The sequence below is a fragment of the Heptranchias perlo genome, chromosome 18, assembly GCF_035084215.1.
Source record: "Heptranchias perlo isolate sHepPer1 chromosome 18, sHepPer1.hap1, whole genome shotgun sequence".
Taxonomy (NCBI): Eukaryota; Metazoa; Chordata; class Chondrichthyes; order Hexanchiformes; family Hexanchidae; genus Heptranchias; species Heptranchias perlo.
This window is the reverse complement of record NC_090342.1, coordinates 41802385-41829542: the sequence shown is the minus strand read 5'-3', so window position 1 is coordinate 41829542 and position 27158 is coordinate 41802385. Positions and strand designations below refer to the sequence as shown.

At 40.8% G+C, this 27158-nt stretch overlaps 1 protein-coding gene across 3 annotated transcripts in view; it reads left to right on the top strand.

Annotated features, from left to right (window-relative positions):
* The window catches only part of scube1 (signal peptide, CUB domain, EGF-like 1), a 288050-nt gene that overhangs the window by 8932 nt on the left and 251960 nt on the right, over positions 1 to 27158 (top strand). For all 3 annotated transcript variants that reach the window (XM_067999790.1, XM_067999791.1, XM_067999793.1), the window contains exon 3: positions 16443 to 16568. In XM_067999790.1, coding sequence (XP_067855891.1) covers positions 16443 to 16568 — 126 coding nt within the window. The remainder of the gene's footprint in view (positions 1 to 16442; positions 16569 to 27158) is intronic.

Below are 27158 nucleotides of genomic sequence, written 5' to 3'. Positions count from 1 at the left end.
CATCTCACTGGACATTCCAGCCTCCAGGCTTCTCACTGAGGAGGTTGAGGAAACTCTTAGCCTGGGAGTTCCTGGCCCTGCTGCCCCTAGCTCCACTCCCTTATCACTGGCCTTGTAAGGGACAAGCCGAAGTTTCCTGCAAAACTTACAGCGGGGCTGCATAAAAAAGGCACACAATTTCAACCTAGTTAAGCAGCAGGTCTACAAATACCCCATGATCACTTTTAATTTAACCCTTCGCCATTTTGACATTCATGGAGTGTGCATATGAACTGTTCTTTATCCCTATATGGAATACTACCATTGTTCAACTCACTCATGTATTTTATCAAACTCATTTTGTAGCTCCCTGGCTGCATCTTCAGATTAAGCTCCCCTCCCCGCAAAACAGTTTGGTATTGTCTTTGAACCTGGTCAGTTTGTATTACGGTTCTAGATCTGAGGTATTAATAAAAATTTGAAACAGGGGTCTGTTCCTGGACAAATGCCCCAGATTTTGAATGTTAATATCAGCTCTGACAACAATTGCTGTACTTGATTAGATCATTAAGGGACTTTGAGAATGATTTTTGCTTTCTTGGGCTTTCTTTAGAACATAAGCTAGTTCTACCTGCCTGGGATTTTGATAAACCAATCTATCATCTTTCAACATATCCTGTTCATAAGTTCTTGTCATTGAAAATCTATCAGAAACTTTACTAACCTTCAGATTTTCATCCTTGACTTCTGTTATGTACAAAAAGGATTATTTTGTGTTATGAATACAGTCTTAAAATTCTGCTTTAATTGGTTGTCATATTTTCCACTTTTATAGCAACACTGATGAATCATGAATTATGGGATAGTTATTTCAGAATTGTGGTTGAAGTTTATCTTTTTTGTTTTCTAATATTAAATGGGCACTGCACTCCCCAGGTCAAATGGTTCTAATACTAATTTTAAGTGATGTGCAATTTACAATAGGGGATAGTTCTGTATTGGTTTTATCTCACAATTAAATTAGTATGAACAGGACCAATAGGCTTAACAACTATAAGTTTTCAAATAACTGCTTTGGCATGGCATCCTAAACTTACTATATGTAAGTATTTGATATGTACAGGGCATAGCTACTAAATACAGTAGTTAAATTTATAGGCACGAACAGGATAAGAACTGGATAAAACTGGAATCGTACTAAAATTTAGGGCTGCTGCAGTGATTTCTGACGTGCATCAAAAGGAGCAATGCAACTCGGGAATCAGGTCCCTGATCTGATTTTCAAGAATTCTCAATGCAGGAGGTGTGAGCACCTCTAACATGCAGTCTCTTGGGCTCTGAACAGAGTATAGCATTCCTTTGCAGTGTGAAGTCACATTTTAAAAGTACCTAGTTGACCCAGTAGGTAGCATTACAAATTCGCCTTCAGGGGCAGAGTTCTAAGCATGTGATTGTAGTCGAGCTGCATAGGCTATGTTGGAGCTCTGATATGCATTGTGTAATTCATAGCAATGTTAGCTAAAATTATTGTATGTACATTGCAGGAATGTGGAATAAACAAGCTGGGAGATGCACAAATGGCTTGGTTAATTGGATTGCATAGAGGCTGGAGTGAACACTTGCTCTTAAATTAAGAGGTAGAAATAAAGCAGTGGCAGCAATTTAGAAGTGGTTTCTGAAATAATTGCAAACACCAAAATATATATCTCTGATTTGTCCAGAGGAAGTGGCAACACATGTATGTGTTTTTTTAAAGGGCACTAGCCTACAAATTACAGTGTGAATGCTTAACGCATTTGTATCAAATTCCTTTCTCTACAAGTTTAGTAGAGCATTCACTTGTTTATTTAAAATGGGTTAATGCATCCATTAAAATAGCAGAGAGAAAAATTTAACACAAGTGAATTTAAAATAGTCAAGCATTCATATAACATTGCACACAATTTCCAGGCTACTGCTTGTAGGAGAAAGCATTAGGAAAATATTTTTATTGTGTTTGCCAAATGTGATGTGATAATGCAAACTGCATTGATATGCACCATTACAAAGCAAAAACACTTATCATTGCAACAAAATAAATCCTAGCGCTATTTCACAGTTCTTCACAACTAAGACACTTAGGAGGTGAAATTATTTATTTCTGTTAGTTTTTTTCGTGGAACAATCGGCATGAGTACAAGTCAATATAAAGGCTAGAGGGCTGCAGAGGGAGCTTTACTCTGTCACAAAGGTATTTCTGATTTTGTACTCGAGCTGACTTTTTCACAAACATTAGCAACAGGAAGAATTGCACCTGTTTCCGAATTTCCTGAATCGCACTTCTGCGGAAATTCCATTGAAATTTCCACCGTTTTTTGTGCCAATCTTGTCGATGGGAACTTAAGCCGAAATTTCCTGTGGAGTTCATTAGCCTATGCTGGAATGTAAAAATCCGGTGTAAAATAAATGCCAAATGCAATCCCACCATTGGGGGTAATAGCGAGTAGGCTGCTGTCTTTTGCTATGGTGTCTCACTTTCACAGCCTCCTGCCACTGTTGCTCCTTTTCAGAACAGGGGTGCACCCGTTGGACGCTGCTTAGTCCTCCTGAACATGTGGGTCCGAAAAATTTAATGTGCACTGAGACTGACATCCCTTTACACAAATGTAGTGGTGGTGTCAGTAAGAAAAATTCATAAACAAAATGCAAAGAGACTTGCTATCAAAGTCCAGTAATCTATTACACCAATATCCAGTGACCTAAGATCTATGGTGGTGCTTGTGCCAGGTGTAGTATTTGATATGATCTGCTGTAAAGGGGATCACAAATTGGGTGCCACTAGGTCCTAGCACCTCATCTTAGGAAAATTCCATAAGGAAGGAAAAGGAGGATGTGTTACAATGGTTTCCAGGAGGGAGTCCTTTTTACAGAGGAAAGATGCCTATATAGTGTGCCATAATTTTGTTGTGCGCAGTATGCCTTTATTTTACTGAGTAAAAGCAACAACAAGACTAAAAAAAGGAAACTTTCTGTGTGTTGGCATTTTGCCTCCAAATTCTTCTCCCGTACTCCTTCCACAGACTTTAGCCCAAAAATACTTCTTGCGTTTTCCTCAAAAATGTGACCGCTACTTGAGGTTCACAGGTCCATCTCTGATACGATTGCACTTGCGATAGTTATGAGTAGCTTTCTCCTGAAAACATAGACACTAGAAAATCTAGAGAGGCACCAGGGTAAGCATCCTACATTTCTCTTTGTGTGAGTCCATTACAATGAAGCACATATATAGTTTCTGTTGACAATGTTTGCTCTGAGCATGTTATGCATCACAGTGCAAGCTCTTTGTGTGGTCCACAAAAAATGTGCTCAATAGTTTTTTCTGCAGGAGAAGTGATAGAGGAAGGGTTCTCTCCATACTTTGCAAGCTAGCTCCCTGAGATAGCTTCAGCTCACTATTTTGCATGATAGCCCCCAATGCTAATAACGTGTCCAAAGATGGGTAAACTTACCTCTGCGCTGTTTCTGATATCTGAAGACTTCTTTTTTTGTTTGCTCCCAGGTCTCTACGACCTGGAAGATTGCTTTTCACTATACAACCTCAATTCAGGCATCTTGCAATAATGCTGCAAAGGGAGTCATCCTCCCTTGCTCCACCTCGTGCACCAGCACCCCTCCTAGGCCTTGTCATTGAATGGGGAGTTTGCACATCTCTTCCTGCAGCAATTTCTATGTAATAAATCTTGCACGATAACCTTCCTTTCCAGCACACAACCTTCTGCTGAACAAAAGATCTCCATCATTTTAAGAGCAGGCAGGAACTCTTTAAGAGCCACTGCCTCACTGGACTCCTTACTCCTCAGCCAACAGCCCTGTGGCCCAGGCTTCCTGTGCCCATATTCCATGTGCAGAGAGTCTATTGAAGTTTAGAGGAGCAGCTAGCCTGACAAAGTTTGATAAATTCAGCCTTCCCCACTATCAGCACAGGCTCATCAATGGTGTAGCCCTTATTTTGCTGCCATTGTGAATTCAGTGGTATAGTGAATCAAAAACATAAATAGCACTTGCTCAGATTTGAGTCAGTCATTTACTTATCAGACTTTCATCTGAAGTCAATTTTACTTAATGGGCAAGCCTAATAATAACATTAAAATTGAGTTCCTGCCCAACAGTAATTGTTCATATCATTTTGAAGTATATTGTGAATAGTATAGATACTGTTGTACTAATTATATTCTGTAGCTTGTAGATTTTCCAGTTGAAGTTTGGAATTTTAGAATTTGGTTCTGCACACCAACATTTTATTCTGATTTTTTTTAAGTTGTGCTCTTCAGGGGACTAACTTTTTTAGCATTGAATTCTTTTTCAAGCCTTAAAAATTGGGGTCTTCTCAATGGCAAGTAATGCATTTTTGAGAGACTGATATTTTTTTTAAAAAAAACCTCCCTCAATCTCATTAAAAACCACACTTAGGGAAAAATAGTCAGTTTAAAGCTTGTTTATCTAACTTGGCTGAAGTTCATTCATTGTTTTTCACCTGTTGTTTAAAAAATGTTCTTAAAGGTCAATGCTAAAATTGTTTTCTGCTGGTGAGGGAGTCTAGGACAAGGGGACATAAAATCAGAGTCAGGTCATTCAGGAGAGAAGTTAGGAAACACTTCTTCACTGAGTGGTAATTTTAAATCTGAGATTGATAGATTTTTGCTAGTCAAAGGTATTAAGGGACATGGAGCCAAGGCGGGTGGATGGAGTTAGGATACAGATCATCCATGATCTCTTTGAATGGCGGAACAGGTTCGAGGGGCTGAATGGTCTACTATTGTTCCTATATTCCTATCTGTACCAGCATTGTATTCAATGGCAATGGCCTGTACCAGCATTCACAATACATTGTTTTTTTGTGAGTAAATAACAATTTGCAGGATAGTTCCCCATTAGTTCCAAAGCTGGATTAGTCCCACATTTTAGTAAACAAGCCACAGCTCTTGAATCAAGAATCATGGAATCATACAACACAGAAAGTGGCCATTCGGCCCATCATGTCTGTGTCAGCTCTTTGAAAGAGCTATCCAATTAGTCCCATTCCTCTGCTGTTTCCCCATAGCCCTGCAATTTTTTCCCTCTTCAAGGAAATACTTAAAGATTTGAATCAGTTATTTACTAATCAGACTTTGATCTGAAGTCAATTTTACTGAATGGACAAGCCAAAATACAGCTTCAAAATTGAATTACTGATCAATATTAATGATTAGTATTTTAAGGTGGAATTACAGAAAGAGGTCAATATGATGTCGCCCATATTTCTTTTATTGGCAGTGATCTTTGAGTACCTTTGAAGAAACTTATAAGCAGCCTCCTCGTTACGATGTTAGAGCTTTGAATTCCTAACTTGGCATCTAGTCTTGATTCACTTTCATGTGGGAGTTAACCCATGAGTGATAGCTTTACCAGTTTTAGTTGGTTAGTCTGGCGAGAGAGTTAACTGCCTGCAGAGGTTTTTTGCACTGCTCCAAGATGCTTCTTGATCAGCTGAAGCGCATTGATGGTTCCTGTGGCAATAGATATGAAATGGTGTGCCCTCACCCCTCCAACTAAAGAGGATTTTTTGGATTTCATGTGATGACATGGAGAGGGGAGACGAAGGGAAGAAGGAAGAGATTTTCCTGTAAATAAATGCAAGTTATTAAGTTACACAGAATAACAGTTGTTTGAGAGCTTGTTACAAGGTTTTATTTTGTTGATTTGGTTGCAGAATGTTGCTGTTTCAGTTTTACTGCTGAAGTTCATATGTTACTGCTGTTGATTTTTTTATGAACCATCCCTGCTGTTTTTGCTGCGATTTGCTTTATTGCTTTGCATCATGGACAGCAAATGATGATTACAAGACTGATGGATATTAATAATGCATCTGAAAGGAAGAAGGACTTTTACTGAAAAATGTAAAACAATTTTTAGGAATTTATTACCTTATTAATTCTCTGTTGCATATAATAAATACATTTCATAACCAATTTATTTTTTCCCTCCACATTTAAAATGTATTTTCTGCTCCTTCGTCTGTGCTGTGCACAGTTCTTTGGGTGAAAAGGTGGGCAGTTCTCTACCAATGCAGTTCTTCAGCCCTCTGGTGCACACACACAAGACCCTAGATGCCATCGAAGCCCAAGTTGCAGGTACCCCCTTCCTCTCACTTATAATAAGTCTTTGACAGAAACAAAAGAAACATTGAAAGTAGGGTTTAAAAATTAGTCAGACAAATATATTAACAGATTCAAACTACCAATCTTTTATTGTCTCCCTTGCAGTGCATTCCTTTCCAGAATGTACCCCCATGCTTCTTTTTATTAGCACTCTTCTGGCATGCATTACCAGCTGTATATTTTATTGTTGGACATCACTGAAGACATTTATCTGGCTGAAGAATAGAATTTTGCCAGGTTGGATTAATGCTTTATCAGTGCATGTGAATATTCCAATACTCGTCTCTTGTGATGTGCAAGATCTGATAATTCCCTTGTCATTGTGTTCTATCTTATGATTGGGGATTTGCTCTCCAGGATACCTCAGGAATGCATAAGTATACCATGGTCTGAATCCTCAACTATTCTGTGTATGCAACAGGTACAATTTTTAAAAATGTGTGTTTTACTTGGAATCTAACTAGTTTTTAAATTAAGGCTATACAGTTTCTAAAAATCCCCCCCCCCTATTTTTGTAAAAAAAAATAACCTGTATAGCCATAATCATTTTAATTTGGATTACATTTTAAATAAATGTATTTATCAAATGTATTTTTTTTTAAATTAAAAAAAAAATTCTGCAATGGATGATATATAATTAAAACGTGGGCAGCCTGTATATGGAATTCAGATTCTACTGCAGAACTCAACAATAAGGGAACCCCTTTTGATACTACAGCTCTTGCTTCCAAGTTGCAAAACTCGTGTCGAGACAACAATGATCTGACCTGAGCTCCACTTCCCACTACACTCTAAACATGCAACTTTGAATTTTTTTTAATATAAAAAACAATATGTTGTTGATGTGCATAATGCCATGTTATCATGTGCTAATGAGAAGTGTGTGGAGAGGTGAGATTTTGTAACAGTGAGTACAAAACAATATGTGGGCCTATGATAATGTAGGTCTACAAATCTGCTGTTGGTCATCAGCAATCTGAACTACAAAAGCATCAGATTTAACAGCACCTTTTTAAGGGAATATTGGGACACAGAGCAACAGAGCCTGGAAACATCATGAAAGTTAGTTGTACATAGCAAGGAAGACTGTGGAACATGTAATACTCTGACCGACAGGGGATTCAGATTGAGGCTGTTGATGTAGCTATGGACTTGTTTACTTTTTAAAATGAAGGTATATGTTGTTTGCACCCCTCTAGAGATAACTTTCATTAGAGTTGCTGTTATCCACCCTGAACCCGGTTGGTTTCTTGTCTTGTTGGCACAGAGGCAAATATGATGCTCACCATGATATTGTCAGCAGACTGAAAATGTAGCAATTGTAATGCTAATTGACTGAGAAATAATTACAATTAATAAATGCTAAAAAGTACAACCAAATATCCAGTTAGCTTAAGAAATTAGAGGGGAATGTCAGGCTGGGAGCTAATTAACATTTATTTTTACTTTCCTTTAGATTATTTGTGGTTGATTAATTGTATGTTTTAATGTAAATTCAGCTGCAAAAATACTTGTAGAACACTTATCAGACCTTTTTATTTATTATTTTGTGAAACAACGCCAAAGCTGAAATATTTCCATGCTTTCTTGGCTATGTTTAGCTTTTGACAACATACAGGGTTTTTTTATGTTGCAGACTGATTTGAAGCCTTGAGGCTTGTGAAAGTAATCACAGGATGACTTGTCCTTCGATTTTTCCATCACTCCCACAGGGAAAGCATTGAACATCTGCTTTGCCAGGAAACGTAGCCAGGACCAGAAACCCACCTTGCTGGGAATTGTGGTGCAGACTTGTTTTCTACCACCCTGTGCCAGCTGCTGGGTTTTAAAGTCCAGCCAATGGAGAAACATAGGAACAGGATTAGGCCATTTGGCTCATTGAGCTTGCTCCACCATATATTAGCCACGACAGCTCGGTTGCTCCTCCTTTCTGCATACTCCTTAACACCCCTATTTCTGATGTAAGTATATATGTCCCTTTTTAAAAACTTCAACTGATTCTACATCAATAGACATGTAGGGAAGTGCATTACATATTTGTGCAGCCCTTTTTAAGAATTTTCGTCTGGATTCACTCTTAACCGGCTTAGTTTGAATTTTACAATTACGTACTTTTGTTCCTTAATTATGCTGTCAATTCCCTTAATTATTTTAATCTCTTCAATCAGATTACCCCTTAACTGCTTTTATCTCTAGTCAATATAACCCAACTTTGCCCCATTTCTCATTCTAATAAATCCCAGGTGAGTTGTCACTGGACTTTCTCCAAGGCAAGTACATACTTTCCATCTTTCCAAAACTGAGCATAATATTCTAAATGAGGTCTGACAAGCAGTAGTACTTCCTCGCTTTTACATTCTATATCTTTTGTGATGAAAATAAGCATCAATTACCCTTTTTAGTTGCTTTTTCACCTGTGGGCTAGTTTTTAAAGACTTTTAATGTATCCAGACTTCCAAATCCCTTGGATCTTCAACCCCACCCAATGTTTTGCATTTAGATTGCATTCCCATTTGCCATTGTGGACTACCTTGCCCACTTGCATAATCTATCTTTTGGCTTTTGCCATTTTCTTCTTCACAGCTCAGTATATATCCTCACTTAAAATCATCTGCAAACGTGATGTGCTACTCTCTGTTCTCAATTTGAAATCCTCCTCCTCCTGCTCAGCATTTCTCCCAGTCCCTCACCACCTCTCGCTGTTGTGAACACCACTGCACACTGCAGGCAGGAATTCCTGATTTTGCAAGAAATCCTGCCCACAGTGTTCACACTCTTGCATTGTGAGTGGTGCTGATAACTATGCTGAGGAGGGAGAAGCTCGGGAGCAGCACTGCATTTGGTGCTTCAAACATGCTGACTGTTCACATGAAATGCATAAGGTTGGTATGTACGCTATCCGTTCACTACTCGTGTCTATAAAGAGTACTGACTTCTCCCTTGTTGGCTTTAAAACATGCTGCTTATGAAATGATCTTGAATGTGTTGTTTGTTTGACTGATTTCTCCCTCTCCGTTCCCCCTCTTATTGTCCTTTAAGTACCACTGGTTGGGCCGCTCAGCGCCTGCTACAAACTGGGCGCAGCATGCGCAGCTCATGCTCCACCCGTTTGTACCTAAATTTTGTGATTGGAATTCTGCAACTGTCATAGGACCCCAATTTGCATATTTAAGCAGCTTTACACCTGCATCAAGTGGGTGAACTGCTCGTCCGCTAATAGGCCTGCCAGCAAATTGCATCAGGTGGGCCTTGGGCGTTAATGGGGTTGCCGAGGTGTTTTCCCCCCCCAGTTTTCAACTGCCGGCCACCTGTTTTTCAGGAGAGTAACAGGTGGCCAGCAGTTTAAAAATTGCCCCCAATATTTCTTTAACAAGGAAAGCTGTACATAATTTACATTGAAAGTTTATTTTACCCTCTTAATCACCAGGAGGTTTGCTGCTATGTTATGAGAAGGAATGCAACGTTTTCATTCTATTTATTAACAAGTGAAAGTGTCTTCAGATGACCATAGGTTTAATGCTTCAGATTTCTGGCATTGTTCTGTTTTGGGCTGCTAAAATTTGTCTTTGTTTGGAAATAAATAAAACCTTTATGAATACAGCTACAAAGTTGCTTTGTGATTTAAATTTTGAATAGTTTACTTTTAAAGGCACACTTCATAATTGATAGGAAGTGTTAATTAAAAGATAAGAAAGCTTCTTTTGAGAGGGCACACTAAATAATGCACAAGATTGGTGTAATGGGTAAAGAAGTTGTTGCATATGAAACTCTGTGCTTCTAAGATGCATTTTGTCATCCAGCACTTTTTACACAAGACAATGGCACTTGCACCCTATTTATATTACAGTGCTGCCTTGCAAAGTGACTTTGTTCTTTTTCTCAAGAGGTAAAGCGCAGGCAGCAGTTAAGGAAAATACCTCTTGCTGGTTGGGTTTGTCATTTTGTCCTTGCTATGGGCAGGTTGAGCATCTTTTGAGCAACCTTTTAGCAACTGTGCACATACATAGCTGTTCAGATGTTGTTGTTACTCTCTAGTTCATATATTTTGGTACTGGACTAGCAACCTGGAGATTGTGAATTCAAATCTCAATGTGGCAAGTTGTGAAATTGAATTCAATAAATCTGACTGTATGTGGGTTGAGTACCAGGAAAAAATGACCATGAAAGTTGCCAGATTGTCAGAAAACCAAACTGGTTCACTCATGTTCTTCAGGGAAGGAAACCTGCCTCTCTTACTTGGTCTGACTTGACTCCAGTCCCATACTATTTGGTTGACACCACATACCCTCAAGGCAACTAGAGATGGGCAATAAATGCTGCCTTGCTAGCATTCCAAGAACAAATTTTTAAAAATGCAGAACAAAAATACTTCCATTGCAATGTGAATAGGGCATTAAATAGAATAATGTTTTTCTGGGAGTGTACATAACAGAATAATGAATGGCTGGGAATGAAGACATTTAATTGAGAGGTTAACTGATGTCATTAACTGTGGAAAGAGTTTATTATTGTCCTCTAACCCCAAAGATTATATTGTTGTCTTGTAGTCATTTTGCTCCTTCTAATATTTTTACACCGAAGTTTGACCTGCTTTGCCATATGCTGCTAAATGTCGAGTGAATGTGCTACATGATTGGATTTTTTTTAGTAGGATGTTCTGGTTTACAGCTTTTAATCAATAACTATAAATCCATTCTCTGTTAATGTTACTGAATCAAGAGTTGGCCAAAACACTTTCATAAACCCAGAAATTATTGTCGGCGATATTAGCGGGTGAATACTTAACACGCTTTTATAGCATTCTTTGCTATTTTAGCAGAGAAGTTAATCCATTTAAAATAAATGGGTTAAGATCTCTGTTAAAATAGCAGTCAGATCAATGTCATACAAACTCATTGAGCATTTATCAGCTAATATTGGCAACAGTAATTTCTAGGCTCTAATCAGTAGAATTGAGATGATTAATCAGTCATTGATGCAAGACGTACAGGCTAGTGAGATTCTCGACTAAAGAGTGTTAAAGGACCTAAACAGGGCAGCTTGTGACTTGATGTTCTAGACACCCAAGTCCAATGCCACATATTAGACTTACTCAATACCAAGTGCTTAATCCAGGCTCTTCTTTGAGGAGGTTTGACAGATGGGCATGCAATCATGAGGCTGATTTCTCCTCCAGGATACTTCAGCCTGGTGTAGACTGGAACCTTCCTCTCTGCAGCTAATGCTGTGCACGTCCACCTCACTGCCTGGTATTGGATCTCACAAAAAGACCCCTCAAATGCTAGGATTGACTTGGGTTCAATAGCCTAATGCATTCCATATTCTAGTAACTTTTCATATCAACCCCTTTCTAATGCTTTTAGCATTAATCCTCAATTTAGCCTCCCTTCTTACCTATTCAGTGACCAGTGGAAATAATCTTTCACTATTTACTCTCTTAATCCCTTTTAAAACTTTGAATCCTTGTATTAGATCTGCCCATAAGCTCCGCTGCTGTAGTGAATACCATTGTAGTTTTTCAAGTACCGCATCGTATATCCTCTCATCCTAGTATTCTCTATAGATCTATGTTGCACCGTTTCTATGGCTCCAATATCCTTTCTACAATAGGGTATTCAAAGCTGCACACATGACTCTAACTGTGGTTTAACTAATGTCTTGTACAGATTAAATATCACCTCCTTGCTTTTATACTCAATGCCCCTATGTGTATAAAGCCCACAATCCCATTTTTCCCTTATGACTTTTTTCACCTGCAATCCTGTTTATAAAGATCTGTGTATCAGTACCTCCAGACCCCTTTCTTTCTCCACCCCATTCTTTTTAATTCTCTGTTCTTTACAAACCTTCTGCCTGTTCAGGTGGATTTTTTTTTTAAATCGCATGTCATTATTGAAGAGTAGAGGACTTTCCCCTGTGTCCTGGTCAACATCTTCCTTCGACCAACACCATCAAACCAGATTAAATAACTAGTCATTTATCTCATTTGGCGTTATGAGCTGGGAACAGGCCAGAGAGTGGGGTTGAGACGAGGCTGAAGAGCAGTGCCTGATGCTGAAAAACAAGGCGACCAGGGTAAGAGCAACGAGGTGCCAGAGACAGTGGCTTTCAAGCAGACCGCGAGGAGGAATGGAGATGATCAGGGAGTAGCATGGAGAACCTGGGGGGAAAAGGAAAGAGAGTGAGAGAGAGAGATTGGAGAAGCAATCTTTGGGTCACGAGGAGAAGGGGATGGGGAAGAAGGGAAAGTAAACTTATTTTCAAGTCTGCAGGGGGAAACAAAGCTCTTCCATCTATAGGTTGAAGCAAAACAAAAATTGGCTTCAGAAGTAGAGTCTCAGTCGCAACTTGAAGCATGGTAAGGCTCTACAGTGCCATCAAATATTATTACAGGCAACCCTTAACACTTTTAACTAAAATTCCCATAGAAATCTTTATATAGTAAGTTTACATTGTAAATGTTGACTTAACATAGTTAATAAAGAATCACACAGGAAGTAAGTATTTGCAAGTAGTAAGTGTATGTCCTGTGCAAGACTTCTAATATGTTTTGTGTGCATTTCCTGTGTCAACTTTTCCAGTTATAAATTCCTGTGTCATTTATAATGGAAACTCCCTCTGCAGTGCTGAAGAAATGCTGCACTGTCGGAGATGCCGTCTTTCAGATGAGACCTTAAACCAAGGCCCCGTCTGCCCCCTCAGGTGGATGTAAAAGATTCCATGGCACTATTTTGAAGAAGAGCAAGGGAGTTCTCCCCCAATGTCCTGGCCAACATTTATCCCTCAACCAACACCAAAATGGATTATCTGATCATTTATCTCTTGCTGTTTATGGGAACTTGCTGTGCGCAAATTGGCTGCCACGTTTCCTACATTACAACAGTCACTACTTTTCATTTACTGACTGTAAAGCATTTTGGGACATCACATCCCCAGTGAAAGAATTTGGAATTAAATTTCCAAGGTTTCTGCCCAGAGACAGTGCAACAAGTGTTTTTTTGATTGACTCCTAGAAAATAAATAAATTGAGTTTCCTTTACCAAATGCAGCTGCATAAATAAATCTCTATGAGCAATCATGGTTTTCAAACTCTCAATAGAGACAAAATGAAATGCAGATGCTATAATCATCCGTTTCTCTTTCTTCCTGTCTGTTGGTTGATTTCATATGTCTGTTGTTTCTTATCTGCCTCTTCAGTATAATGGTTTGTGTCCCCGCCTGTCACGTGGGAGACTGGGGTTCAAACCGCCGAAAGGGGTGTCAAAATTGTGATGCTTTTATTGTGTCAGTCTTGGCTCAGTGGTAGCACACTCATCTCTGAGTCAGAAGGCTGTGGGTTCAAGTCCCACTCCAGAGACTTGAGCACATAATCTAAACTGAAACTTCAGTGCAGTACTGAGGAAATTCTGCACTGAGAGGTGCTGTCTTTCAGATGAGATGTTAAATTGAGGCCCTGTTTGCCTTTTCAGGTTGATGTAAAAGATCCCATGACACTATTCAAAGAAGAACAGGAGAGTTCTCCTGGTGTTCTGGCCAACATTCATCCTTCAACCAACACCACAAAAACAGATTAACTGGTCATTTAACTCACTGCTGAGAGGAACATTGCTGTGCACAAATTAGCTGCCAATTTAACTATATTACAACTTTGACTACACTTTGGACAACCTGAGGTCATGAAAGGCAATGTATAAATGCAAGTTTTTCTTTCTTTCTTTCTTTCTTTCCTCCTTCCCTTCTTTCATTCTTTTGTTTATGTTTTTCTTGTTTTTGATTCATGCGTTGCCAGCTAATCCGTTGTATTTTTCTGTTTTACTTTAAGCCAATCAATAAGCCAGAGCATGATTTCAGAGTGTGGCAGACAGAAAATATGTGAAGATGTAAGGGCTGAAATTCTGTAGCCTTTCCAGTGTCCCCTCACCATAAGTCTGGTGGAAGGGTCCGATTTAGGTTGAGACCTGGATACGCCTTCGCCATCAGTTTCCTGGGGATGTAGTTTGGGGTCTCTTCCTGCCCAAAACAAGGTTGCTCATGTCAGTGAATATGGCTGGGGGAGAGGATCCCAAGCCAGAAGTTTCCTTGTCCCTGGACTGTAAATATGTGGGACCTACCTAGAGGTCTAGGCCTGTGTCATGTCCTAGACTCTCAAACTTTAACAAAAGGTAAGTATTTTCCAGACCCCTTATAAAGGACATGATCCCTCCCTCCACCCCCACAAAGATGTGCCCCTAGTGGTGAAGTTACCTGCTGGTGATATATTTAGGAGGGAACCTGCTTTTGTCCCTGCACACTATGATGGGGTCAGCACCGAAGTTTCCTGGTGGATGCATCTTAGGACTTAACGAAGCCTCCACGGATTTTTGCGGCCGTACTATTTTTACTAATATAACAATAGATATAGATGCCACTGGCCTTTACAGCTTTCTACCCTCACCCATACCAAATATAACATAGGAAGGACATATTTGGGGTGGGTAGAGGTGGAAATTGTGGCAGAAAATGATGCTGGCGAACCACCTTTCTTCTGTCCTTTGAAATTTATAAGCCATTTATCCAACATTGCTAATGGTATCTGAGACTGCCAAGTAGTTGAAGGCCAAGGTTTCCCCACTGCAACTGATGGGGAAACTGGCATATTGAGGACAAAAAAAGCTGGAAAATGTTTTGGGCTGTCTTTTGAGACTTTTCTTCGTGCCAGCATACTAACATTGTGGCCGGCCCCAAGTCTAATTTCCTGAGGCTGACCCTCATCCATACTTTTGTTACTTCCAGACTCGACTATTCCAATGCTCTCCTGGCTGGCCTCCCATTTCCACCCTCCGTAAACGTCAGCTCATCCAAAGCTCTGCTTCCCGGATCTTGACGCACACCAACTCCCGTTCGCCCATCACCCCTGTGCTCGCTGACCTACACTGGCTCCCGGTGCAGCAACATAAATTTAAAATTCTCATCCTTGTGTTCAGATACCTCCATGGTCTCACCCCTCCCTATCTCTATAACCTCCTCCAGCCCTACAACTCATTCGAGATCTCTGAACTCCTCCAATTCTGGCCTCTTGTGCTTCTCCAATTTCCTTCGCCCCTCTGTTGGCGGCTGCACCTTCAGCTGTCTAGGTCCTAAGCTCTGTAATTCCCATCCTAAACCTCTCCACCTCTCTACGTCTCCTCTGGTAAGATGCTCCTTAAAACCTACCTCTTGGGCCAAGCTTTTGGTTACTTGTCCTAATATCTCCTTATTTGGCTTGGTGTCAAATTTTGTCTGATTACGCTCCTATTAAGCACCTTGGGACGTTTTACTACGTTAAAAGCACTATATAAGTGCAAGTTGTTGTGTTTGATACCCTAGTTTGTCAATGCTGGTTAACACGCCTGCCCACTTTATGAAAATTAATTGATCCTGGGAATACAGATAGGGTCAGGAGTCCATGGGACCAGTGGATGGAAATCCCACCTTGCTATGGGTATGACTGCTCTGCAGGCCTCGAGAAAATTCAGGGCCTATGTAATTAATGTACATGTTATGAATCATTCATTTACATACTTACTGTTATGTGGGGGTTATGCAGAGATTGGTAGAGGCTGAGAGAATTTAGGTGACTTATGACCTACAGAAGAACACCATGATGTGAAGATACTACAGCGTTCGACATCTTTTCTCCTACACCAGTCAACTGAAAAATAAGAAAAATAAGACTGGAAATGACAGTTGGCAGACAAACTCATAATATATTCACGATATTATCTATTATTTGAATGAAGGGCTTAACGTGTTTAAAATAATTAGATTAACACTGCCATAAAAAATATTGGACAGTGGAGTTCCATACAAATCTATTAAGTAGTCATTTGCTAATATTGCTGACAATAATTTCAATGCTATAGATTACATAGGACAAGTTTAACCAAATCATGTGATTTTTAAAAAATAATTTAATTTTCAGACTTCTATATTTCAGCTTTTGTTTTAAAACTGGTGATACTTTTTGCTAATTTTTTTAATGATTAACTCTGCAACAGTTTTTTTTTCATATAATTGTGGTAAGTGTTTTTGTGAATCTGTTCTGAACTTTCACCTCTTCCCCATTCTTACTTTTCATAGCCGTGTGCTTGCTCGAGTTGTTTGCTATAGGTTGTTTGTACTCTTGAATTGGAAACCCAGCTTCATTGGAGCTATCAAATACCTTCACTATGGTGCCTGTCTCCATCACCATCAGCTACCTTTTTGTGTGTGATGCCTTCCAGAGTGTCCTGTGCCGTGCTGAAGTATGTCTTGCTAACTGTCTTTCAGACATTGATGAATGTGATAATGACTACAATGGTGGCTGCGTTCATGAGTGTATCAACATTCCAGGCAACTACAGATGTACTTGTTATGATGGCTTTATGTTGGCGCATGACGGCCATAATTGCCTGGGTAAGTGACGTCACTTCCTAAAAGCAATAATCATTTTTAATTTTTCTGTTATTTCTGTTCAGTGTTTGTTTCCCAAGGTGAAAATAGAATGCAATTTTAATTTTGATTACCATTCTTCAATGTAGCAAATAATCTGAACAAGTCAAATGTTTGCAACATGAAGACTTGTAATAAATATGATCTTGCACCAGTAATTAATTGTGTCTCTCCACTGTACTTTCACAAGTGTGAAGAACCTTAATTTATATTGACTGTTATTGCAAATAAGGTAACCAGAATTCACACACTCCCCATTCCAGTGTGATATTCTGTTTTATAGACTGCCTATTGTTGGGTTGTGGCTTAAAATGCACCCTGAATACTACATTTAATGTGAAGAATAGGTGATATTTAATATATAGGATAAATCACTGATTCTAAGCTCCCAGCAGGGAATCGCATTTGAAGGGAGCACAGGTTGGAGAATCAGCACTAAAATGTCGTAGCCTTATCTCTGACCCATACACCCTTTGAGTGCGACTTACTGCTGGGGCTACAGGATGGTATAAGGAAATGCAGATATGAAGAGAGATTTGAAAAATTGGGGTTTGTTTTGTTGGAACAGAGGAGATTAAGGGGTGATGTGACCGAGATGTTTAAAATGATGATGGGATGAGACAGTACGTAGAAGCAGATTCCAGTAATTTCTGTGGGGGTTTTCCCAATCTTGTACCGAAACTTTGGTAGATGTTAGGAAACCCTAGAGAAATGGCAGTTTACTCTGTGTCACTGGGGTTTCCTCCGATCTTCCGCTGAAGTTACAGTGAGAGATCAGAAGAAGCCCTGCAGAATTTACTGGCAAAACTGTTTCCAGTGAGAGGACAGAGATATAAGATTAAATGCAAGAGATTTATGACAGAGAGCAGGAGAGACTGTTTTATACGGAGGTTTGTGACACTGTGGAATGCATTATCAGAGTTAGTGATTGAAGCAGAGACCAAGTCAACATTTAAGAATGGGTTAAATAAGTGGCTGAAAGAAACAAGAATAAAGGGATATGGGAACAATGCGGGCACATGGGATTAGAACTATTGCTCATGTGGAGGATAAACACCAACACAAGCTGGTTGGGCTGAAAGGTCTATTTCTGTATTATAATTTCTATGTAATTCTGAAGTGTCAAATTAGATGATGAAAAAAGGAATCGCTGGATGAGAAAAGACCAAGGTCCATCTAGTTCGCCTTCTACCATCCTGGTAGTCACATGATACAACGATAATGGAGTTGTTAACTAATAGCAATCAATCTCTATGAATTAGTCTACATCAGACCCAGAAATGACATGAGGAAAACCAAGTGGTGGAGAGTTTTGGGAATCATAGGCCCAAAGTCACCTTTTTCCTTCCAAGCATGCTACACTTGCCACATGTCAGGTCTCAAATTACTCATATACTGTATCCCAAAATGTTATTTGTTGTTGTACTTGGGTCCTGGAGTGGGGCTTGAACTCCCAAACTTCTAACTCAGAAACATGATTGGTAACACCAAGTCAAGCTGCTACTCACAATTACCTCACTTGCACTTTTCCCCTCCCACCTCTAGCGTGCGCCCTACACACAAAGTTGGCATCTGGAGCTATATATAATTGTGATAATGAGCTGATCTCAGAAAATTGCAAATAGCACACTTCTATTAATTTTAATGCAAAACCTACTTCTAGCCAGGCGGGAAAGTCTAGATTTAAACATAGGTGTGGCACCAACTGAAATAGGCCACATATCACCAGGTGCTTAGTTTTCCTTAGAGATTAAGGGCATCATTGATTATTGAGCAGAACAGCCTTACCAGCATGAGCGAGGTGGTATTGTTTATAGTGCCTCACTTGTGCTGGTAATCTTAATGTATTGAGGGTATTAAAGTATCTCATTGTAACCAGAGCAGCCAAATCAGATTTCTTAGTATTTTAGTCAAACCACACATTTTGCATCAAAGTAAAGCAATTTCAGTTCTGGATCGACATAATATGATGTAGTTTGGGAATGAAGTACTGGGGCCAAATTCTGGCAAATTGTGTGAGACAACCTAAAGAGGTAACCTCACAAAGCTTTTGGTCTTGCATCAGTTGCAGCATAACTGCAACCAATGTTACATGAACTTCAAAAAGTTCCAAAATGTTTCATTGGAACTTTTAAAATGCAATTTTTAATCTTTCTAATGGCCTTTGGCTTTTTGCTAGCAGTAAAAAAAATTTAACTGGCATTTGGACATTGGTGAGTGAAGCACTGCACATGCGTAAGTGTACATTTACCGAGAGCTCTGATTAGGCAGCAATGTGGAAGTGGCATTATAATTCAGTCCTGCCAGCAGTATGTTGGTTTAAGTAAGTGCAATTCTTAAACATTCAGGATAACAGTGGCATAAATTCAATGGTATAAAAATGGGCATTAGTGAGTAAGATTAGACTAAAGAAAGAGAGATTTTTCCATTACATTTTTACTTCTAAATGATGTTCCATTAGGCCCATTCACTGATCCTGCACTTCCAGCATGGAGCTATGCTCAAAAGGAACACATAGAGCTACCGTACAGTAATGCTGATTCTCTGAGTCAGGCTTCCTTTGCATGTACCTGTCGCTGGGAGCACAGGATCAGTGAATTTACTTTATTGTGTTTGTAAATTCAACTTGCTGTTAATGACTGTTGGCTCCAATCATTTCTATGGACTTATCAGAAACTCTTCAAAGGTTGTTAATCTGAAATGTATTGTCTTTTCTCCCTCTGAACTACCCACAACTATAACAATGCTGGATGAGAACTAGGTAGAAGACCAATGTGGCCAAACTTAATCTGGCAGTGACACAAATGTGGGTACTACTTTATATATTGGAAAATACTACTGTGGAATCTGATTTAGGATTAGCTATTGTTTACTTTGTTTTCCATAGGTGTTTTGAGGTCAGATTTGTACTATGACAACTGATTGAAGCTGGCCAGAATCCTTCCACTTGTGATTTGTTAAAATTGACCTTTTTAAATAAGTACTTTTTACGTATTTAAGAATTTGTGCCTAATAGATGTTTTAACACCAGCATATTTGCCTATCAGTGTTCTCCCTTTTTCTGCTCCCCTTCTCCTGAAGATGCTGAATCATTTGGGGACGGTGCCAGAAGCTCTCCAGTACCTTACCCAAGTGGTCATTCCAGAGTTTCTTGTCCCCATGCAACATCGATGCAGACACACTTTTTGTCCGCTTCTTAACCTAGGACATCAAGGTAATTTCTAATTAGCTTAACTCTGCACAGACCAGAGGCAGAGTATGGGGTTTTTTTGGATCTGTGTGGCTTAGTATCTTAAGGATGGGCAATAAATGTCGACCTTGCCAGTGACATCTACATCCGATGAATGAATAATTTAAAAAAGGCAATACATTTACCAAGTGAGTCATTGGGAGAGCTATATTACAACTATAAGTAATTAGAAGTCTTGCATCTTGCGTGCATCCATTACATCATACTTTTGAAAGGCATCTCATATGAAAGTTTCACACTTCAGACCACACTTTGGTACCATAGTTCAGGAAGTCACACTTCAGGATGTCCCACATCAAAGTATCGCACCTCTTAGGGCAAAAGTTTGTGATTGACTGAAATGAGGACTTGTCTGTTAAGTCAGCTGTCAAGTATCCTATTGATTGAATGTCAATTAACCAAAAACAGTATGATTCAGTCTGTAAGTACCAATGAAGAATGCGTAAGCAGCAGAAAATTGGGCAATCAATTTGTTCAATTTTCTTTTTAAGATTAACAATCCTGAACTGACAAGTAGCATGTAGTAATGAATTAAAATGTTAAATAGATTTATGAAGTTAGTTTGAACCACCATCTTAAATTTTTCACCTAATTGAAAATTTACTGATAAAAGTAATAAATATAACATAAATCTATATTTAAAAAAAAAGTTAAACAATTCAGAATAAAGAGCTTATTTATACTCATGGGTGAAATATGCAGTCCAAAGTGCTGTAGCCTGTGATGAGTGCAGGGAAATGCAAGGCTCATTAAGCCACATTCATTATATAAATTAGGTTGAAAATGTACAATTATTGAAGCACCTGATGCAACATCCTGTACTGCACCTCCAAAGGCTAATCTCTCCAAAAATGTTAGTGCTTTAAGGATGGCCAGCAGCCCTTCACTAGCCTCTGGTAACCAATGTACATTCAGGCCCCCAACTACCGTGGAACACTCAGTACATTATGTGCTCAGCACCACAAAAATATTCAAGTGAGCTAACCTCGCATTAGTCAATTCAGTTGGTTGCAGACACAGCTGGTGCTGGGATTCTATTATTGGGCCTGTGGTATTAACTGTATATTCTTAGAATATGTTTATTTCAAAAAAGCCTACTCGGGGGGTGGGGTGGGGGGTGTGGAGAAACAAATGGGGAAGGGCTCAGGTGGGAGTGACATTGTGCAGTTGGGAACAGCTCTGACTGATTGATTGAATTGGGCAAGCCAGATTCTGAAAACCTTGGGTAAGGGCGGCTGGATACATACCTGGATGGGACATAGGTCTCCCACTTGCCCACTCGCCTGTTCACCCAACCTAAATGTTTCTTAGCCCACCTATTTGGCTACCCATTCAGCCTGAGTGGTTCCCACCTTTCCTGCTTGCTTGTCTGTCTACCTGCCCTGTGTGTTTATTGGCTTGCCTATTTGACTGCCTGCTGACTTGCCTAAATGGCAGTCTAGCCCAAATGCTTCTTGGCCCATTTGCTCTGAATGCCCCCTAGCCCCCTAGTGCTTCTCACTCTGCCTGTTCCCCAACCTGCCCCAAGTTCTTCCCAGCCTACCAACCTGTCGGTTGCCTATTCGTCCCATTACTGCTTGCTCACTGCCTTTAGCTGCTTAGTGGCTTGCCTTTTGGCCCTAAGTGTCTCCCGGCCCCTCTTGCTTGCCTGCCCACCCACGTGCTTACTGGCCCACCTACTTATGTGCCGATTTACTCTAATTGCCAGCCTTCACTGCTTCCCTGCCTATCTGTTTGCTCACCCACCCAGTGCTTCTTGCCCACAAAGGCATGAAAGAGGAAAGCATAAGGTAGTGAGAGATGGAGGAGAACACCAAAAGACAGAAAGAGTTAAAGCAAGGCTGTGAAGAGGGTGAAAAATGAATAAAAAAGAGGGGAGCAAAAAAAAGTGAGAATTGAAGGACGAAGGCAACAGAACATGAAAAGTGAAGCAGGAGAGTGGGGAACGAAAAGTGAAGGAATAGTAAAACAGAAGCAATGTAAGAGAAAGAGAGGTGGCATAGAGAAGAAAGAGACTGAAATGGAGGATGAGGAGGGACAGAAGTAGAGATGAATAGAAGTGGAGGAGAGAAAGAAATAAAGGCGGTGAGAGAGAGCAGAATTGAAAGAAGAGGAAAGAGAAACAATTGGAGTAGATAGAGAGAGAATTATCAATATTTACCAGGATCCGTACAGGGATAAAAAGACTGAGAATTTTTTGTGACTTGGTTTGATGTCTATTGAATTTTAGTTTTTGGTGATATTTGTTATCAATGATGGACATGTCACTTGAGTGAGTAGCACGTAAAAGCGAATTTAGAAATATAAAAGCAAAGGCCTTGTGATCAGAGAGGGCAGAAAGGAGTACTTTAACCACGGGGGTGGGGCAGGCCAAGAATCTGGGATAGAACCCGGTTATGCTGGGATTCCACCCTATTTATATTGCCCTAATTAAATTCCAATGGGGTAAGGGCCTGTGTCTCCATGTCAAGGAGGCATGTCTGGAGGAGTTCTTGGGAGTTCTGCCCATTAAGCCTCCGGTAGGCCTTAGTAGAACTCTCACCATCTCAGAGCCAGCATGAGTCCTTTTGAGGCCATTAGAAAGGCCCCGAACCTTCACTAAAGGGAATCGATTACCTTTTGTCTGCAAAGACAATTTTTTTAAAGTTGTGTTTGGCTTAGAAGGGCCTCGTGGCACTTCTGGCAGAGTAGCTGTGGGCCACTCTACCTGCGAAGGGCGTATTTGGGTGGGTACTGCTGAAGTGCCTTTACAGGTGTGATGTGCCTGCCTTGAGCTGCAAATTGCCTTTGTCCTAACCCTGCAATTTGAGATGGGATCAACGACTTTCCGGTTTGAACAGCCAAGGGTTCTGCCCTTCTGCACTTGCGCAAGTGAAGTGGGCCCCGGGAACTTTAGGGTCAAAATAGTTTGCTTCAGAGCTTGAAGCCTACTCCTCGCAGCTCCCAAGAGATATGGTGGCATATTTTAATCCTGCATAGAGGCATAGGCAGTAAATTTAAAATTGTACACACTTCTTCCAAATGTTACCCCTTCCTTGCACGTACCGCTTCCGCTAGGAAGTTTTGAACTTTTACATCAAAAATTATACAACCTGGTTAATTTTAAACACCTTTTAAATTCACACTTGCTGGTTCTTTCATCCAAAACATTGTAGGAAAATTAAATACCATTTGGCTTTATCTATATTCAATAGACCAACCAGACCATTATTTCTTTAAAAGCTACCTCAACAGTCAATCCCCCTCCTTCACAGAAGCATTCCTCTTCATGCTTACAAAGACACTCTCCCTCTCGCCTACTTCCTCACTTTCACAGAGGCAACCTCTCTTTCCACACTGATGGATGTGTTAACGCAGCATTTCTCAAACTATTTTGGCTCCCACCCCACAGTAGTGAAGGCGAGCACTCTCGCTCCCCCCATAAATGTAAACATTAGATATTTGTTGATAACTTACAAAACATAAAACAAAGTTCATTAAATCACAAGAATAAGAATAAAACATACTGTTTTCCTAATGGTACTGGCTCCGACCCTTTAGGTCTTTACTATAAAGCAGCGTTTTCCAAACTGTGTGTGGGAGGCACTCTGCCTTCCACACACACAACCCATTGGTCATTTGCCGGAGCGACGTCATTGCCATTTCGTGGGACTTCCCCAGTCACGTGAGTGGATTATCGCAATCTAAGGCAATGTCCCAAACCACTACACATGTAGGGAGCACGGCAAAAATGTTCACTTTGGGACACACCTCAACATTGTTTTTTCTGAAAATATTTTATTTTTCTGACCTCTTTGCGCCCAGCTTTGAAACCTTTCGGGGCATACCCCACAGTTTGGAAAACGCTGTGTTAATGCATCCATGTGAAATTCTTCTGTCTGCTGTTTTGACAAAATCATTGTCCATTTCTTTTAAATAGATTAATGGCTTTATTGAAATAGCAGATGTAGAATTTTATGCATTTGCTACTAAGTGTCTGCCTTGGTTATGTGGTAGCACTCTTGCCTCCAAGTTGGTTCAATCCCCACTCCAGAGATTTGAGCACATTATCTAGGCTGATACATTGGTACCGAACTGAGGGAGTGCTGCACTCTTGGAGGTGCTGCTTTTTGGGTGAAATGTTAAACCAAGGCCCTTTCTGCCCTTAGGTGGAAGTAAAAGATCCCATGCCACTATTTGAAGAAGAGTAGGGGAGTTTCCCAGTGTCCTAGCCAATATTTATCACTCAACCAACACCACTAAAAAACAGATTATCTGGTCATTTATCTCATTACTGTTTGAGGGACTTTGCTGTGTGCAAATTGGCTGAGGATGACACCTGGAGGCTGAGAGATGCAGTTCTCTAATCTAGTACCCTTGGTCTTTATGGCAGCTGTGAGCATCCAGGACAGAAGCACATACTGCTCTCTGGCCACCTACCTTGGGACTGCAAAATGGCCTGGAGCTCCCACATTATGTAAGGTAGACTGTAATGCTGCAAAACTATCCACCAAGGTGCCAGAAATGTGGGTATGGAGCCCTTTGATTGACCCGCCATCTACTGCAGAGTGTTGGACACCATCCCTCGTGACTGTATGTAGGTTTTCTGCTCTGCAAACATCTCTTAAAAGCAGGACCTGTGACCTCTGGATCCTGAGGCTTTTCAGTCATGGGACAACATCCTCTAGCCAGCAAAGCTTTCCTCCTTCTGTTCTACTACCATTCCTCCAGCCCACTCGAGCTCTTTGCATCGTGCTTTGCACTTACTTCCGGTTCACTCTAAGCTGGATATCTGAGTTGATGCTGGGCAGGGAGACAGTGATTAATGACTTGTGCAGTAAAGTGATGGCCAGGCCAGAAGCAGAGGGGCCTGATTCTTCATCCTTCTCTTGGTCTAGCACATTCAAAGGAGGAAGAAGAAACGTTAGAATAGATTGCTGAGGAGCAGAGTTCATGTTTTTTTTAAGTTGGAATGACCTAAGGATTTCATGATCTAATTTGTTGATTGCTCATGTAGAGTATAATTGGATGACAAAAAAAAGGAGCAGAATTTATGATGAATCTTCAGCTGACACCTGGCCTTCAACTTCTCCATCTCTCATCCCTTCAGTTTACTGCCTTTCCATGACCTCCAAAGCTGCTTCCTCATATGGGGTGTGAGGGTGCAGGTTGGGGGTCTACTACCTGTTGCCAATCTCGCTCTTTAATGGTGGTCTTCTTTAAAAGGAATGCAAAACGTGAGAATGACCTCTGGTTGCCATGAGATACAGTTAAAGCCAAGTGTCAGCATGCAGGCCATAATTGGGGGATGATGGGTGTATGAAGCAAGCAACTACATATCTTGTGTGAGTTTTAGGGTAAATGCATGCAAGGCTGTGAAGGAACACTTCCAGATGAAGACAGGGGTGTAAGGGTCCCTAAGCGACTTCATGGGCATTGATGATGAGCTCTTGAAGTACTTCAGCAAAGCTAGAGGGAGAAGGTTAAAAGTGGCTGATGTGCTTCGTACATTGCATTTTTGGAAGGCGTGGCTGACTTCTCTTACCTCAATGGACCCGTACGGGCTTCCTGGACGTCCTTACGATTCTGATGTAAGGACGTCGTCTTTTTTTGCCGGTTTCCCACCCGACAGGCTGGCCTGTGACAGGCTGGCTCTCAGTCGGACGGGAAAAGAGGAAGGAAGAGGACGTGAACAGGTAAGTGTTAGATTGGGGGGGTTCGGTCTGTCAGTCGTCGGAGATCGTAGCGAGGGGGGGAGAGGATCAGAGATCGTGGAGGGCGCTGCAGGTAGGCTTGTTGGGCCTGGGGAAGAACTCCTGCTCCTCCGGGCTCACAAGCTGTGCTATAAAGGCACTTACCTGCAGTTTTGGGCCTTCTCGCCTCCTCTGATGTGGCGTGAAGTAGAAGGCCTGGGAATCCTGGCCCCCAGGGGCTAAAATCAAAGAAGCTTCGAAAATGGAGGCCCGCAGCCTCCTTAAAAGCTTTTTATGCCCGATCTGCCTCCTGAGAGCAGGTTGGTTGCTCCCCCACCCTGTGAAAACTAGAAATGGGTGAGTTGGAGGCGGGTTTTAGATTTTTGCAATGGTTACTGCTCCCCCCCGCCCACCCCCCCCCACAATCCTCACTGTTTTTCCAGGCTAAAATCACGCTCATGGAATTATCACTCACTTCCCTGCCCACCTCTTTCCACTGGTTGATTTCTTTGGAGGCTTTGCCACTCTGTCTCAAACTGGGCTTTTCCCCTCCGCCTCGCATGATCCAGCAGCTGGCTCCAAGAACCTGGGGAGAGGAGGGGAGAGGTCTGTGTACTTAAAGACATTTTCCTGCCCCAAGACTTTAGTCTCTGTTTTCAATGTGGAGGCCATCATAGTCGAGCCTGATCTTGTCCACACATATTTCTAGCAGGAGTTGCTGGATAGCAATTAGAATCAGGAACCAGGAACTGCAGCTGATTGTCCACTTCCTAACCCAGAGACATAATTGTAACATCTGTACTGCTGTTCAGACTGAGATCAGTTAACTCAGAACAGATTGTTGAACCTGGGACCTTTCTGGTCTGCACGCCTCAGTTACTCACTGACTATCACTGACGTCAGGACTTTCTGCTCAGCAGTTTTAATCAATTCTTTTCTCTTAATAAAAGTGTAATTAACTTCACGACAGCATCATCACTTGATGTTGCTATGTTTACAAATATGGCAAATAATCTTAGGAAGATTTCCTTCCTCAATAACCCAACCCCATGAAAGGAAATGGATTTTGTGTGAGGGCTAAAGTCTGTCAGTTATTGAAATACTGCTTAAGTAGATCATGAGAAAATGACACTCGAATTTCAGCTTGTAACTATCTTGGCTCCCCTCAGGCCCAAATTACCTATGTCATGCCATTCTAATGTTTTATCTCATTTTTAAATTGTTTTTAGTAACACACAGGTAAATTTGGCATTCCCATAAACTCAGCTTAGATGGAGCATGGGTTAGGACTAAAACACAGTGGTGCCTGTTCTCCAATCCATGCTCTCTGGGAGCACAGGTTTAGTGAATGTACCCAATGGTGACTTTTGCACTAACTGATGTCAAGTCTGTTACCCCTGGGAAATAGAACAAAGTCCCCTTGCAGGCACCCAAACCTGGAAATTCTGTGGGTGTTCTCTGGCAGGAACTTGGCAGAACCCCCGGAGTAATGGCATAAATGCCTTTTATGCCACTTGTCTAGGGTTTCTACCAATGTTCCACTGAAGTGTTGTTTAAAGTTCCCAAATCAGGTATAGCGTATACCAGATGCAGCATAAAGCACCTACAGAATCTGTCCTAACAGTGTGTCTC